Raw genomic sequence first — 18,673 nt, 5'->3', positions numbered from 1 at the left:
TAGACAACCAAATAACCAATGTTACAATGTACAATGCAAAAGTACAGTTGCAAATAATGTTTCTACTTGAAAAAAAAGTGTTGATTTTGCGTACCAGATACACACTTTAAAAATAATTCAAAATTTACTTATATTTGGATACAATAGGACCCAGATCTTATCGACGGTTTGATTAGTATAGCACAAGACTTTTGGAGTGTAAATATTTTCCCGCGTCTATTTGGATCTGATAATTATTAAAAATAAATGGAATAAAAATTTGATAAAATAAAGTTTCATCCATAAATATTTTTTATTTCTTTATGTGAGAATGAAATTCATATTTTAAACTAAATATATATTTATATATTATAATAAAACATTCTTTCTTTTTCTTTTTATAAGTAATTTTTTAGTAGTATCTATGTACTTACATTTTTTAAGAAATATGATTTGTTCAAACTTTATAATATAATTTGGCATTTGAGATACCTATGTTGTAAAATAAAAATGTATTTCCCTAAACTAAAAATAATATTATGAATGCATGAAAATCTTTATAAGATATTATCTGCAGAGTGCACGTCTGGCACTAGGCAGTAGCCAAACGAGAACAGTGGTAAATATCATGGTTGGTGACGTCAGACCCAAGCGCGCGCTTTTAAAGTTGTTTGAAACGGTAATTTCGGGCGCGGAATTATAATCAGTTGTTGTATGTACACTATTAATTGTTAAGACGTAATATTTTGAATTTATCATTTTTAAACATAAATTAACAATTTTATGCAAAAATATTTTTATGTGCAAGTTCCCTATTATTCCTAGGGTGTTTCTTAATCGTTTTACATGTTTGAAATGACTTTTTAATTTTTTGTGAACATCCCTATTGGCTCCCATCTGTGGAGCCGGTGTAAGATGGTTGACAACGAAAAACAGAGAAGAATGGAAGAGAATACTAAAAAAGATACAAACAATTCATCTCTCCATTGTTCAAAATGTTTCCCAATAAATACTCATCATAATTCTTAATTATTTATTAATAAAAAGTAAAATTCAACTATTTTATCTCATAATATTGTAAACAAAAAATAAATAGACGATTAATATTAAAGCTCGAATAAATAGTATATTAACGATACAACATTTAGTTCAAAGAAGTGGATGTAAGTAAAGCTACGCCACGTTCATAGAAGCTGTGTGGGTCCTGTCCAGCTGCTATATTCAGTTCTACTGTATACAACAATTCCGTTCTTGTGGAGTTTAGATAAAGAGGAAGAGACAGTTTTCCCTCTTTGAGTTTCTCGTCGCCAGTCGCCATTCGGACCCATCGGAAAAGAGTGATTGGTAGTTCTATCATGATGCTGGAGGTGAGTAAAAGTTGACTGTTGCGACATTGAGCACCTTGTAGTTTAATACCTGTAATAAAAACATAAATTATACAGAGAAAAGTCTTACAGTCCTAGAAGAATGAAAGCGGAATATGATTGCATATTGTAGAATCCTTTCCGCTTTCTATATTTGTCGTCTCTATGCCTTGTAAATTGTAAAAGGCAGAGATTTAGGATGTTAACAGAGAAAGCTTCTAATAAGGAAAGTTTCAGATTTAAATTAGTGTCTATTATTATATTTAATAATGGATTCTGTATCTGGGACTTTCCTATTTTCTTTAATAGATGTCGCGGCAGCGTTCTTATGGTGGATTTCAATCTATTTTTGAAATTCCCCTTAAAAAGACAAACTCGTTTCGTATTGATTCAGAGGCGGGCAAGCATCTACACTGATGAAGTTCAAAACGGAAACAGCTGTCTGTAGATTGTGCCTTGCCTCTGAATCGAAATGAAACATAAATAATTGTCTTTTAATTTAATTCATAAATTATACAATTTGACTACGAACCATAGTGCACTAATTTTCAAACAAAACACAATAAATGTTCTATAGTCTTTCTCCAAAAAATCAGCATTCGAAAATTCTATATAGTTTTTTTATTACAAAAATACGCTTACGTCATTCATGATTTCTGACGTCAGAGCATTGCCAAAATATTAAAACTTTTCATCATGGCCATGTTTCTTGTACAGTGAGAAACTACGCACCATAACTTGTCACAGATATTTTTGAAGTTATACTTCTTTAGGCGCGATTGGGAGTGAATTTTTATTATTCTGCGCGCATGCGCACACAGACAGTATGGCGTTAGTTGCTAAACCTTTCAAGTTATGTATAAATATATCTGTACAAAAAAAGGTATGAAAAGAATAAATATATTAGTGTTTTTAGTAATAGTAATTTACGTAAAAGTTCCGAAAGTGATATTTTACGAGACGAGTTAGAAGTTTCCAGGGCGAGCCGTAGGCGAGTCCTGGAATCCTGCGAGTCTCGTAAAATCACTTTTGGATCGTGTTACGTTCAATATTTTTTCTGCAGCCGTTTTGTATGTTAAAAAGAATATATGGATAAACTTTACTTATGAACTTTTACTAAACACTTTAAAGTTACTCTCGTGAATTCAACATTAGAAAAATCTACTTATGAATATTAATAACACAATTATAATAACTATTTACATTGATATTGTTAGAAATATTAACAGAAGTGGCAGTATTGAAATTAGTATTAAAAGTGTCAGTACTTTTACTATTTTTTGAGATATTAATTTGGTTGCGGCCATTTTCAATCTGTGAATCTGTCATAATAAAATACAAAGTTGATGTTATTGTCAAAGGCGTTACCTAGCTACCCAAAATCGTTCCGAAAGTAAAAAAAGGTGAAAAAGTTAGTCCCGAAAGTAGCTATATACTTCCGGTACGAGTTGTTTAAAATGGTACTTTCGATTTAATAAATCATACCGAAAGTTTTATTTTCGGAACGGCTGCAGAAAATATATTTATTATAATTTTTGTGTCTTTGTTTGTCTTTCTCGGGAGTAAGATAAGTATTATTAAAACATTTATATTTATACTTCACTTCGTCTGTTTGTTACCGTGAATTGTCATTATGTCCGAGACTACATATACAGAGAGTTCGTAGCGTTATTGGTATAGCATTCGGCTACAGGTCGACAGGTCTTCGGTTCAAATCCGGACCATTCCTATTCTTTTTTTTTTTCATTTTTGGAAAGTGGTAAGCATTAAAATTAGTTTGATATTTAAATAAAATAAAAATGAACTAATGAAAGTATATTTATTTCGGTGAATTAGCACAATTAGCACAACGGTGATAATAAAAAAACCAACACCTCGACTGCATAGCTTCAAAACAAACTGGGATACATACCGGCTAATCATAGAAAAGGAAGTAAATCTACTAGTGAGATTGCAAACTCCCGAACAAACAGAAACAGAAACTAGTAACCTAATCAACTTACTTCAAAATGCTGCCAAACAGTCTACCACTCAACCTGGACAAAAAAAATTTCAACCAACATTCCTCTTGAAATAAAAAGACTAGTAGCAGAAAAACGAAAAGCCAGATCAATTTGGCAAAGAACTCACAGACCAGACGACAGGACAATTTATAATAACAAAACTAGAAACTTAAAAACAGCTCTAGAACAGATGAGAAACAACTCATTTGAAAACTATGTATCAAACCTTTCGCGTCAAGATAACTCTATCTGGAAAACAATTAAAAATAAAAATTAACCAATAAATACTCCACCTTCAATTCGGAATAACTCAATACCACCAGGACCATGGGCAAAAAGCAACAAAGAAAAAGCTGATTTATTTGCTGAACATCTAACTGAAGTCTTCAAGCCACTCGACAATGACCAAGTACAAGAAGTAGAGCAGGAACTAGCCTTACCAATTAATCAACGAGAGCAACTAACTTTGATTACACCGAAGAAGATCAAAGATGAAATTAATCATTTGAATGAAAAGAAGGCACCAGGCACTGATCTCATAACAGCATCAATGCTAAAACAACTTCCTAAAAAAGCTATAATGAAGTTATTGTACATATTAAATGCAATCTTAAGACTTAATTATTGGCCTAAACCATTAAAAATTGCCCAAGTAATTATGATACCGCAACCTGGTAAAGCTTTAACGGATGTCTCATCATACCGCCCAATAAGTCTACTGCCAATAATGTCAAAACTTCTTGAAAAGTTGTTACTTAAAAGAATTATGAGCGACCTAGAATTCCAAAACTGGATCCGAGAACACCAATTTGGATTCCGACAAGCTCATTCTACAGTGCAACAATGCCATCGCATATCAAATGTAATTAATAGAGCTTTGGACAATAAACAGTATTGCACAGCAGCCTTTCTGGACATCAGCCAAGCATTTGATAAGGTATGGCACCCAGGATTACTTTATAAAATCAAAAAATCTCTACCCAACAAATACTTTGACTTAATAAAATCATATCTAAATCACAGAGAATTTGAAACTAAAGTGGAGGATGAACTATCAAACCGTAACAAAATTCAATCAGGAGTCCCACAAGGTAGTATATTGGGTCCACTTCTTTATGTACTGTACACATCCGATTTACCAACCTCTCCACAAACCACCATTGGAACTTTCGCTGATAACACAGCAATATTTGCAACTGAAGAGGATCCAACAGCTGCAGTATTAAAACTTCAAGAACACCTGCACCAAATTGGACAGTGGTTAAAGAAACGGAAGATAAAAGTTAATGAAACTAAGTCAACACATATAACTTTCACACTAAGAAACAAAGCTTTAAAAAAGTAAAAAAATGGTGTATGTATGAACTCTCTAGACCCAGCAGAAGCAAGGTTGTCACTAATAAAATATAAGTTCATATCCGTCAAATTTCAAAGCGAATATGTCAACGTGAAATAGCCAAAAAATGATGCACTTTTTGGGGAAAACTCATTACATTTTTTTTTAAGTATTTAAAAAATATTTATATTTGTTTAAAAAAAAATTAACATCAAAAGTAAGCAAGTTACGCTCAAAATAAAGTTGCTCCTTTTTTTTGGTAAAAAAAACTCGGGAAAATCACCCCCTAATTAGCATTTTAAATCAAATTAATCGTTACCGCTTCACAAGTTACTTTACTTATGTATTATTTACAATATATGATCTGTAAGTTTCATCAGTTCAAAGGGATTATTTTTTTTTTAAATTTGGTTATAAAGTAATTTTTTTCTTATTTTTAATTTAAAAAAAATACTTTTCTTTCACAATAACTTAAATTTATTAGTGATACCAAAAATCACAAAAAGAAAAAATGTAGGTTTTGCTTTTCTGAATATTTTGGATTTTTTGTTTTTCTGTAGTGCAAAAATTGGTTAAGATATGGCTGTTCAAAATTTGTATACACTCGTGATTATTGGCTAGTTCAAGCTCTTTCAACTACAGCCCCTTCAAAAATAAGCACTTTGAACCGAAGAAACTTACAGATTATATAAACAATACATACACGAGTAACGCAACTTGTGAAGTGGTAACAATTAATTTCATTTGGGATGCTAATTAGGGGGTGATTTTCACGATTTTTTTACCAAAAAAGGGACCAACTTTATTTTGAGCGTAACTTCCTTACTTTTAATGCTAGAAACTTAAAAAAACAAAACAAAAATAAAGTTTTAAATGCTTTAAAAAAGTTGGAATGAGTTTTCCCCAAAAAGTGCTTAATTTTTTGGTTATTTCACTTCGATTTGGAAATATTCGATTTGGAATTTGGCGAGCATAAACCTTTTTTTTTTTCATTAGTTACAAATTCTTTTACTGGGTCTAGGGATCTCATACATAAACCATTTTTTTCACTTTTTTACGGGCTATATTTGTGCTAAGAATGTTTTTTAGATGAAATAGATACTTACTTTTTGAGTTATTTGCAAAAAACGTCTTAAAACGTGTTTTTTTGTTGTTGAAAAATGAACATATGTATTTACTCGAAAAGTATTAACTTAGTGAAAAAATGCTATAGAACAAAAGTTGCTTCAAATTAGTTAGTTTATCAATTTCCCGACTTATTTTGAACGTATATTTTTTCACCCCCGAGAAGGGGTGAAACTCACCCCTATGGCAAAAGCACACATCGGCATAATAGCACTTTTCTTCTTTTACATGTTATCTATGTGTATGACAAATTTCATGTCAATGTAAGCGGTTTTAAAATTTATAGGTTTTGCAATATTTTACCGTCTGAGAACGTACTAATATTAACTTTATAATAATAACTTCACTGTCATACAGTTTTCTTTTTCTATTCATCATTTCAGATAAGACTTGTATTTTACCTATAAACACTCAGGTACTTACCAATGACAGCAAAACAATCGTGAGGAATAGAATCTTTGTCGGTACTATCCGTGATTGTTACGTCTAGATGGAGTTCTTCCAATGGCCAGCTGTTCGCCTGGGCAACGCATTGTCTTGTGGCGGTTATGTAGGCTTCTGGATTTAGTAATCCACCCAACCATACAGGGAGACTCTGAAAATACAAAAAAAATAATAACACAGCCCGATATTTATATAGAATTCTTTCTTCGTACCTGTAACTCTTTAGCTCCTGAAGAAGAAACTACTTGAGACACCTTTTGCAATTGCTTAACCCTCTGACTGAAATCGGTAATCCATTGCATGACGGTACATCCTTTCGGTATGGTGTATCTGTGCCAATTCTTGGGAATAATACCTCTCACTAGCTCAGCCAACATCAGTCGGTGATAATTCGTTTGCTTTTTGTCCCCCTAAAACAAACATTCTGTTAATTAACAATATTAACAAAACATGAAATATGTTGCTATGTCTTTTACGGGGAAGCAAGGTCGATACCAATAAGAATTTATAGATATTTCTCCTTTAACTTACAAGATTTATTCTTCGACAAAATGTGACAGAATGTGATATCAAACGATATAGTTGTTTTTGTCTATGGCGTCTCAACATTCTGTGATGGACTCATTTTAAAATAAAACAGAAGTTTTTGTTCGAACGGATATACAGTCCGTCTAATTTATTTACCGTTGCACGTCATTATCCACGTTAGAGATCTATAGTCCGTCCGCTCTAACTTTTCCCGTGCGTTACGACTTATTTTCAAACAAATTAAGTCAAAACCTAAAGTGAACCGAACGTCGATGTGTATATGCATTTTGTATACTGTATACTATATACTACACACATCTGCGTACGTTTCACTTTAGGTTTTGACTTAATGTGTTTGAAAATAAGTCGTGATGCATGGGAAGTTAAAGCGGACGGACTATAAGTTGACATTGTTGCCCAATTACAAAAAATTCTTGAATTCATTTTAAATCAAATACATCACAAAATTTTTGCGGAAATGGATTATACAGCAAAACAAATTAATATTCAATGTAAATAAATAAAAACTTTAGAAGAAAACAAGAATTAAGTTATAATCTTACGTTAAAGTACATAATACTTTATGCTAAAGTACATATTTACTAAAACAGTAAATATAATGAAACAAATACTTATAGTATAGAATATAAACAAATATGAAGTGTCATCACCGCAACTGTCAAATAAATGTTACCAATTTATGCCAAAATATCACATTCGTTCGATTATAGTTACAGTGTATTCCGAACAAATGTGCTTCATAAAAACGCTTTATAATCCATTTATACAAATTAAATGAAACATATTATTGTGTATTTCTTTAAGTTAACATTAATATAAATCTTTAAATATTATTACTATGCGTATATAATAAAATATGTCTAGTGGCTGTAATGACAGTGTACTCGGCAAAGTGATTCTAAAAAAGAACACACCTACCGCCTAAATATTTTGTGTTGGTATCATGTGACGTCACGGGCTATGACGCGGATGACGTGCAACGGTAAGTAAATTAGATGGAGTATATACGAAAGGAACTCGAGTTACTTCATTCATGTGATGTTTTTAAGTGTAGACTGAAACTTTATTATTATAAATCCATGAGGGAAAAGTTTTCCTGTAGTTGGCTGTATACCATATATTACAAAAGCGATCACTAATGCTGAAGAACAACAAGGTTTTACAAAGGGACGATCTATAACAGACGCAGTATTTATAATAAAACAAATAAAAGAAAAAGCTATAGAGTTCGGCATGCCAGCGTATATTTGCTTCATTGATGAACGGCATATGACGAAGGCGTTTGACAGAGTTCGCTGGGAGACATTCTAAATATATTAATAGAAAATAAAACACCGACCAGCATAACAAAGATAGTCCATAACCTAAATGTTAACAATGTAACCAAAGTTAGAACAGAAGACCAAATATTCCAACACGGGGGGGAATTAAACAAGGATACAGTTTAAGCCCCTTCTTGTTTAACCTACTCATGAACAAAATTATAAACAAAGTAACATCTCTTAATCTCGGATATAGAATGGGCAACAAAAGAATTGGTATGATATGTTACGCAGATGATGCAGCAATTATTGCTGAATCAGAAGATGATCTTCACAGACAGCTCTTTCAGTTCTTTCAAGTAAGCCGCCAACTAAATATGAACATTTCTACCAACAAAACTAAATGTATGACAATAGCAAAAGATCCGCTCAGATGTAAGTTAGTGGTTGAGAACAACCCCATAGAACAGGTGATGCAATTCAGATATCTGGGCATAGATATATCAAGCACTCACGACCCAGTAAAGGACCTGAGGAGTCAGATCAACAAAGCATCTGCATTGTCAGGATGTCTGCGGGAGATAGTCTGGTCAAATCCGTATATGCGCACAGATAGTAAAATTATAATCTACAAGACTTGCATACGACCGATCATAACATATGGCATAGAAGTGCGCGAAGACACCAACAAAACGAAACAGATGCTAAGAGTTGCCGAAATGAAAACCTTAAGAACAACAGTGGGGAAAACAAGAAGAGACAGAGTAAGAAATATAGACATTAGAGAGCAATGCAAAATTCAAGATATTGTAAGATAGGAAGGCAGCGCAAGAGAATGTGGTACAACCAGGTAAGACGAATGGATGAGAATAGACTCCCAAAAATTACCCTAGAAAATTCCACACCTGTAATTTTGAACCAATCAAAATACGTTATTTTGACAGATCACCATGGCAACGGAGGTATTTTATCGGAAATTTTTTGCTCGTGGGGTACCCAACAGCGAATTATAGTGGAAATTTTTTGACGTTTACAATAACAGAACATTTTTGACAGACTGGTTTTTATTTGTTTACATAATTTAGTTTTGATTCATTTTCTATCACTTGTAGTTACTCAAAACTTATGTAAAATTGAAGAATATACTATTTTCTATCTTGAAATGGTATTCCCATGCAACTACAAAGAGTAGAAATTACGAATTTGAAAGCAATAAATAATTGCTGACAAAGCTATGGCGCGCTATTAATCTGTTCATGCAGCTTTGGATTTTCAAATGCAAATTTGGTGTGGAATTTTCTTACCGAATACCACGCGAAGTCAAATTAATATCCGGAAATTTTTTTTTGATCATGAATATTTTTAGAAAATTTCCCTCGTCTGCGACTCGGGAAATTTTCAAAATATTCATGATCTCAAAAAAATTTACGGAAATAATTTGACCTCTAGTGGTATTACTAGTGAAAACAACCCGCCCGGTTCAAGACCCCCCCGGAATACCACCTAAAAGATGGAGGGATAGTTGGCAATCTACCTTCCAGGAAATCAACCAGAGGCAGCTTCAGAATTAAACAGATCAAAAGATCTCCAAGAAGCAAAAGAAGAAGAAGAAGACAAAAACGATAAAATCCTTTATATAAGGTATATTTTTTAAAATCCCTAAAAAGGGCTACATCACAGAACAGAACTAGTTTTCGATCGGATGACCGATCATCATCAGTGTTTACTTGATTATTATACTGTACCATAAATAGTGAACTAAGTTACTGAGAAGTAAACTTAGAGTACTGATACACTATGTGTCCGAAGGCACCGTTACTCGGTCCTGGTAGATTATGGGCGGAGTCGTTCATGGAGGTGAGAAACAAGAATTATTGACATAAAACAAAAAAAAAAAGAACAGGGAAGAGAACAACTCTTAAAGCTGACTTGTGTTTTTAACACGTTAATCGTTTTGTGTATAAAATATGTACACAGTGCCCAGGGCGCCGTGCGCATAGATTTTATTCACAAGTCGTGTACGTACTGTAGGCCGTGTGTATGCGATTTCTGCACAATTAACATAGGTATCTTATTGGATATATAGGTACATATCAAATTGGCAGATAAATTGGTTTTGCCGATATTTTTTTACAGTTTTGTTGAAACGTTTTGATTACAGCAAACAATTAGTAATTTTTAAGTTAAGTATCTACAGTCCCTGGCGAAATTATTATGACCACCTATGAATTATTAAAAAAATTCAACTAATCCACTAGGTTCAATTTGTTTAAATATTATTTTTAAATTTAATTTTGTTATGTAATGTTAATGTTATACATTAACTATAATATATTTAATAATAAACAGCAATAAAACATTTGAAAATATGTATTAGATATTTATAATTTTTTTACTATTTTGTTGAGCTCCTGACTTTAATCCCATAGTTTGGGAGCTTTTAAAAAGAGAAATTTCCAATGAAAAGGTCACCAACCACGTTGTTTTAATTGAAGAACTAAGAACCATAATGACAAATTTGATAAACTCCTATATGACGTCAAAATTAATGACGCACTGAAAGAAGGGTTTGGTTTAAACTGGAATTAGGCCTTCCAGATTTTTTGTTCACTCTATACAGGGTGTTTCATTAATAATTGGAGATTTTTTAACTGTAGATTCTTGGGCTCAAAATATTAAGATTTAACCCAAATCACTTAAATAAAATGTGGTTCCTTACTGACTTAGAGGGTGTTTTATTTAAAAATTGAAAAACTATTTGTACCCAGTACTTTAAAACCGTTTGAATATTCTTGTCATACTTGGCAGCAAGTGTAGGTACTGTACACCCTTCTAAATTATGTTAAACGTTTCTGGCTACCACCAGAGACGTACGACGGGGGAAAGTGAATGGTTGACTCTTCCCAAATTCTACGTCACTGAGGGAATTGCTATTTTAATGCAATTTTTGGATTCTCCAATACTTTCTACGTAAATAATATACTCTTCAGTCGTAACGATAAAATCATTAGTTTTAGATATATTTGAAGTTCAAAATGAAGGGGCATAATACATTAATCAAAATAACTGTGCCGTTTCATTTTTAGCTTCAAATATCTCGAAAACTAATGACTTTATCGTTACGAATGAAAAGTATATTATTTATATAGAAAGTATTGGAGAATCCAAAAATTGGATTAAAATAGCAATTCCCTCAGTGGCGTAGAATTTGGGAAGGGTCAACCATTCACTTTCCCCCGTCGTACGTCTCTGGTAGTAGCCAGAAACACAGTTTAGAAGGGTGTACAGTACTTACACTTGTTGCCAAGTATGACAAGGATATGTCAAATGGTTTTAAAGTACTTGGTACAAATAGTTTGTAATTTTTTAAATAAAACACCCTGTAACTCAATAAGGAGCCACATTTTATTTAAGTGATTTGGGTTAAATCCTAATACTTTGAGCCCAAGAATCTACCGTTAAAATATTTCCAATTATTAATACAACACCCTGTATATTGGAATAACGTAGTAAATGTCTCAAAACAAGAATAAGTTTACTTACTTGACAAATCAAAAGTACATCATTAAGATCGTGTAATACATCAATGAGAAGTTTGGAAGCAGAGTTGACTTCCCTCTCGAAATATCTATAAAGGGGATCTTTAATATTTTCGACAGTTCTTCGTAAGGTCTGAAGAGAAGTTGGTAACAAGTTAACCCAAGTATGAGCGCTGTTATGAAGAGTCTTCATCCAAGACGGTCTACCGTCAATTTCAGCATGATCTGTAGGCGAGCTGTCATCAATAGAGTAAGCTAATTCGTCGTCGTCTTCCAGCTGTTGCATTTTCAATAGTTTGGCTATTAAATCGGTACCTCTAGTTGTTAATAGGACCTAAAATAAGAAGTAGAACATAACATTACATAATACAATGAGAGCAGCACATTATAATTATTGGAGAATGAACTGTTAGGAAGTAAATCTTACCTTTTCAGCATTATTTGGTAATCCCAACCAAGCTGGAGTTTGTCTATCAGCAAAACTCTCGATCCACTTCAAGAAGTGATCTCTTCTAGTACCATCTGGCATTGTAATGTGTCTATTTCCACCAGGTCCGTTGTCGATGTTCGCCACTAAAGCAAAGTCGCTCTCAAAGCTCTTGGGAGTAAAAAGTTTATTCAGGAAGGAATGTAACAGTCGTTGATCGAAATCGTTATCGATTTTACCACCATAGATGGATTGCGAGAGCAGAGTGACTAGGGCGTCCCATGGGACTTTCTCTGGCGGCAAGTTCGTCCTTCCCTAAAAATTGCGGAAATAAAATATATGATAAACTCTTCACAATATGTTGAAAGGGACATCGACAATTGAGACATTGTCAATTTTTCCACAAATTTGCCAAATAAGAAACAAGAATAAAACATGAAAATTGAAAATTAAAGCAGTTAAACAAATGTAGGGTCATTCCATATCAACTCAACACACCTAATTTCCACCCCTCTTGAGATTTGGTTATAATTTGCAATACAACTCAACACACCTAATTTCCACCCCTCTTGAGATTTGGTTATAATTTGCAATACTCATAGGGGCTAATAAGGGAAACAAAAATACAAAATTTTAAATTTTTATCTCAAGCTGTTTCCGAAATATGGTTATGTAAAGTTTTCCAAAAAAATCCAAAACACCGTGATCATACTTTATTGGAATGGTTGAAGAAGCTGTCCTAATTGAGCTAGAATGCTGGGAGAGGTGTCATTTTGCGGCATTTTTAAAGCTCTTTACAGTGATATATACAGCATGATGTTATGATAAACAAGTTTTTCTCAAACAAAAAATATATATTTTGATTAAGTTTTTTTTCCAAAAAGTACATAATTCAAAACTTTCATAATATTCCTACAAATACATAGTACTGTTGTTAATAACATATAAAAATTTTATCATGGGATGGTGATGGCTTCAACATAAAAAAATAAATTTTACGCATACAGTATGGTGCAAATGAAAGGAATAAATTCATATTGTCGCAAGCTGGTGACTTTAAGGAAAAATCCCGAAACAGGTCGATTTTTATTTTTAAATTGAAATTTTTTGGTATATATATCATACTAGTGACGTAATCCATCTGGGCGTGATGACGTAATCGATGATTTTTTTAAATAAGACTATAGGTCGTGTGTTAGCTTATTTTAAAGGTTATTTAATTCTCTATGTTGTTCTGAAGCTATTTTTTTTGTGGCATTTTTATAATCAAGTATATTCAAATGGGAAATAAGCCACAATTTTACCTAAAAATGATTTTATTAACGTTTCGACGCCCAAGTCGGGTGTCGTTGTCAAAATACAAAATAATACTAAATAAACAAAAATGTTGTTGCTTAGTAAAAAATTCTTCTAATAATTTATTTAATCTGACTCATTTATATCGGCAATTCAGACACGTATTATACATTTTAAAGTAGACGACTTTAAAATGATATTGCCAATATTGATGAGTTGCGTAGTAAAGTCGTCCCAGGAACGCAACTCATCAATATTGGCAATATCATTTTAAAGTCGTCTACTTTAAAATGTATAATACGTGTCTGAATTGCCGATATAAATGAGTCAGATTAAATAAATTATTAGAAGAATTTTTTACTAAGCAACAACATTTTTGTTTATTTAGTATTATTTTGTATTTTGACAACTTTTGACTTGGGCGTCGAAACGTTAATAAAATCATTTTTAGGTAAAATTGTGGCTTATTTCCCATTTGAATATACTTGATTTAATTCTCTATTCAGTAATATAAACGATAACATAGATATTTATACAGGGTGGCAAAAAAAGTTTTTTTAAATTGAATTAATTGACAAAAAAGAAGAATGTATGTAATTTATCTGTTTCTGGCAACAGTAAAATATATTTTAAATTAAATAAATTACATACCGTCTTCTCTTTTTGTCAATTAATTTAATTAAAAAAAAACCGTTTGTTTGCCACCCTGTATAAATAATGATGTTATTGTTTATTAATTACTGAATAGATGATTGAATAATCTTTCAAATGAGCTAGCACACGACACCCAGTCTCATTTAAAAAAATCATCATCACCTCATCACGCTCAGATGGATGACGTCACTAGTATGATATATATGCTAAAAAATTACAATTTAAAAATAAAAATCGACCTGTTTCGGAATGTTTCCTTAAAGTCGCCAGCTTTCGATATTACGAATTTATTCCTTTCCTTTGCACCATACTGTATGTGGTAAATTTATTTTTTTTGATAAATCTCCATCCCATGATAAAAATTTTATATGTTATTAACAACAGTACTATGTATTTGTAGCAATATTATGAAAATTTTAAATTATGTACTTTTTGGAAAAAAACTTAATCAAAGTATACTTTTTTTGTTTTAGAAAAAATTGTTTATCATAACATCATGCTGTATATATCACTATAAAGAGCTTTAAAAATGCTGCAAAATGACACCTCTCCCAGCATTCTAGCTCAATTAGGACAGCTTCTACAACTATTCCAATAAACTATGGTCGCGGTGTTTTGGATTTTTTTGGAAAACTTTGCATAACCATATTTCGGAAACGGTTTGAAATAAAAATTTAAAAATGTATTAACATTCTCAATTTCTCAAAAATTTAAAATTTTGTATTTTTCTTCACCTAATCATCCACTATGAGTACTCTAAATTTTAACAAAATCTAAATAGGTCAGGAAAAAAATTAATTCAAAGTGTGTTGATTTGACCTGGAATAGCTCTGTAGTGCTCTTCTGCTAGCTCCTATTACCACTCTTTTTTAAACTATTTGTTGTCTCGTCTTTATGTTCTTGTGCTATATGTTTAATGTGTTAATGTTAGTGTTAATATTATTTATTTATGCACAGACAGAACTCAATGTAGATAAGTCCATTTCTTTTACTTATTTTAACAAATTATTAAAATTTCTTCTCTGTTTCAATTAATAAAGCAATTTCCTTTTCTTACTTTCAATTAATTTTCAACTGAGTCTATTATTATTACTTTTTCACTTATTTTTACCGACTCCACAACTGAACTTATTAGTTTCTTTCTTTTCTTTTCAGTTGTGGTTTTCAGTTTCTGGTACCTACATTGATGTTAACTAACTCACATCCTATAATCATATGACTGCTGATACAATCATTTAGTTGTTTTCTAACTACTTTCTTCGTGTGTACGACCACTGCCCCTAGATTGCCCTGCCACTGGTTGTTTCCGATTCCATCGATGATCATTACTTTGGCTTTTTGTAAATTTATTTTCAAAATATATTTCGTACTCAACACCTAGCCTATTCATAATTTGTTCCAGTTCTTCTGGTCAAGACGCCAATATAACAGTGTCATCAGCGTAATGTAGGTTTTTGATTTTTCTTTCTCCTATCGTTGCTCCACCTTGCCATTCCTCAAAAACACGACACATCTATATATTATATTGAAGACTTGAGAATATAATAGCAACAAGTTATATCACATACATATGAAGAATAAAGAGGAGAAGAATAAAACTTTTAACTTCACAATAAGTTGAACTTTTGCATTTTATAGAACCATCAGTAAATAACTTACCATAGCCGTTGTATCAATCCAAGTATCCAAAGTATCACAGGCAACTCTTAAATCTGATTCACTAAATTCATAATGTTTTGCCCAACCTAGAGGGCAATATCTCAACCTCTCCTGGACAATCGCGTGGAACCACGCCAATAAGAAGTAAAGTCTTGCTCTTTCGTTTGGTGCTTTCATCATCCTACTGGCTGGAACCTACAAAGATATTGGATAATGGTTATAAAAATTTCGATTTCAAAAATGATTCATTGATTACAGTTGTTCCAACGGATCTTTGCACATACGTAATGATTCATTTGCAAACAAGTTAAATCAAAACATTAAGTGAAACGTACGTCGGTATGTACTATCAATGTAATTATTAGAAAATGGCTATTATCCCGGTGAACGTATTTTATAAAGTTATTTTATTGAAGTGTTTGATCCTTTTTCATTTTTGAGAAGATTGATGGACTCAACATTAAACAGCTTGAACATCATACTGACTATTACTAATATAAACACAAATATAGAACGGTAATAAATAAATTAAAAAAAAACAAAAAGTCCAACAGTGATCTCTAAAATAAACAAATAAATTTCTACAGAACTATAGCCAGAATCATGTAGTATAATGACAATTTGTAGGTTAAAAAATATTACTTGTCTCATTAGCTTAAAAATAAATAATTACCGGAAATAAACAAATAAGACAGCAGCAGTTAGTCGTTCTAACAATTATGTTTGAAAATAAAAATTACAATGAAATGTACAAAGACTAAAAGTTTAAATAATATGAAAAACCATTTTTAAACACAACAAATGCGCCAATGACACTGAAAATGATAAACGTCAAAATTCTTAGTAAATAATGTATCAAAGACATGCCCCATCGCTTATCCTTGTTTAACTTATTGTAGTTTCTATGGTCAAGCGACTTAATTTTGCGATACTAGTTTCTGTAAGTAAAAAAGAGACCTAGTATAAAAAGTAAATCGTGAATAATGTCAGAGATCCATTGGAACAATTGAATATTACATATTTATACTCACTGTGCTGAATGTTCTCAAGAGGTTAGCTCTAATACCCGGTGGAGGTTCGAATACAAATATTCTTCCTGCTCTAAGAAGATTAACTGGTAGTTTCGGATTAATTTCCATGGTGAGGAATAGTCTAAAGTTGGCGTGAGGTTGAAGTGAATGAAGCTTCTTCTCCAGCTGGACTAACCATTGAGGAGCCAAGTGTACGTTCTTCAGCATGACCCATCTAAAGGCAATGAACAATATTTTTTCAGTAAAGTTATAAAGTATGTCAATAAATTATAATATTTTATACAGAGCGTTGATTTTAGGATTAGACATAACCCAATTAAATGGCAACGTCGTTGGTTCGTTCAGATGCTAGTTGGGACACTGATTTTCCAGAAAGTCTGGAAAAACGTCAACTATTTTTCAAGTGGAACATTTCATAAAGTCTGTTCAAGACTAGTTCGTAAATGATCAGCTCCAAATGGGTACGGAAATGCTTAGGAAAACGAAATAAATTAATTAGACCATTTTGTTAGTTTATGTGTCATTGACATTTGCATGCACACCTGTAGCAAAAAATAGAAAAATAAATATATAATAAATATACAGGGTGTCACAGACTAATTTATCCAGGCTATATCTCTTAAACGAATAGATTTTCGAATGGGACAAAAACTAGTCTATTCCATTTGTATTACACTTTAATATGGCGTAAAATCGTTCCCTAAATATTTGTCTTTTAGTTACAACCCCTAACTTTAATATTTTTAATAGCACCCTGTACATTTTTTTTATAGTTTCGGATGTGGTCTTCTATCGTCTGTTCAACAGATTTTTTAAAAATAAAATCGGGTCGTAAATGATAAAAAAAATATCAGTTTATTTTTGTTAATTATGTGTCCCAGGCTAATTTATCCAGGCTATATTTCTTAAACGAATAGAGATTGTCGAATGGGACAAAAACTGATCTATTCCATTTGTAATACACTTTAATACGGCGTAGAAAAAAATCATCAACTAAATATCCATCCCTTAGTTGCAACCCCTAACTTAAATTTTTTTTAATAACATCCTGTACATTTTTTTATAGTTTTGTATGTGGTCTTCTATCGTCTATTCAACAGATTTTTTTTTAAATAAAATGGTTTCGTAAGTAATCAAGAAAATATCAGTTTATTTTTTATTATTGTTAAATTAATCAAGATAGTTAAAAAATATAGAAAAGAAATATGCTTTATTGAAACTGAAAATTTTATAATTTTATGGTCAAAGCTCTACATTATGTATGTAGAGTCACAAAATAACAATAACAAATTATCCCCTAAACCATTTTATTTAAAAAAAAATCTTTTAAATATAGACGATAGAATAGACATACAAAACTGTAAAAAAATGTTCAGGGTGCTATTATAAAAATTAAAAATAGAGGTTGTAACTAAGGAATGAATATTTAGAGGATGATTTTTTCTACGCCATATTAAAGTGTATTACAAATGGAATAGATCAGTTTTTGTCCCGTTAGAAAATCTCTATTCGTTTAAGAAATATAGCCTGGATAAATTAGTCTGGGACACATAATTATCAAAAATAAACTGATATTTTCTTGATTACTTACGAACCGATTGTATTTTAAAAAAATCTGTTGAATAGACGATAGAAGATCACATCCAAAACTATAAAAAAATGTACAGGGTGCTATTATAAAAATTAAAATTAGAGGTTGTAACTAAGGGATGAATATTTAAAATAAATTTTTTAAATATTTAAAATATTTAAAATTTAGGGGATGATTTTTTTACGCCATATTAAAGTGTATTACATATAGAATAGATCAGTTTTGTCCCATTCGAAAATCTCTATTCGTTTAAGAGATATAGCCTGGATAAATTAGTCTGGGACACATTGTATAATAAATAAATCTTAATAGACATGTAATCAAGAAATGTTTCTGAAAGACCAGAACCAAGAAAGATATGTATCATAATAAAACTATTACTACTTTCAAAGCATTGCAGATTTGGATAGGACC

At 31.6% G+C, this 18,673-nt stretch overlaps 1 protein-coding gene across 4 annotated transcripts in view; it reads right to left on the bottom strand.

Moving 5' to 3' along the window:
* Positions 1-998: 998 nt before the first annotated feature.
* The window catches only part of LOC114331494 (dynein heavy chain, cytoplasmic), a 144,735-nt gene continuing 127,060 nt past the window's right edge, over positions 999-18,673 (bottom strand). For all 4 annotated transcript variants that reach the window (XM_050643656.1, XM_050643658.1, XM_050643659.1 and 1 more), the window contains 7 exons: positions 16,669-16,882; positions 15,638-15,832; positions 12,029-12,343; positions 11,606-11,935; positions 6,464-6,661; positions 6,231-6,402; positions 999-1,395 (listed from right to left, as the gene is read on the bottom strand). In XM_050643656.1, the coding sequence (XP_050499613.1) occupies positions 1,124-1,395; positions 6,231-6,402; positions 6,464-6,661; positions 11,606-11,935; positions 12,029-12,343; positions 15,638-15,832; positions 16,669-16,882 (1,696 nt within the window). In that variant the 3' untranslated portion in view covers positions 999-1,123. The remainder of the gene's footprint in view (positions 1,396-6,230; positions 6,403-6,463; positions 6,662-11,605; positions 11,936-12,028; positions 12,344-15,637; positions 15,833-16,668; positions 16,883-18,673) is intronic.

This window comes from Diabrotica virgifera, chromosome 2, assembly GCF_917563875.1.
Source record: "Diabrotica virgifera virgifera chromosome 2, PGI_DIABVI_V3a".
Classification (NCBI taxonomy): Eukaryota; Metazoa; Arthropoda; class Insecta; order Coleoptera; family Chrysomelidae; genus Diabrotica; species Diabrotica virgifera.
This window is presented reverse-complemented; position numbering and strand designations above follow the sequence as displayed.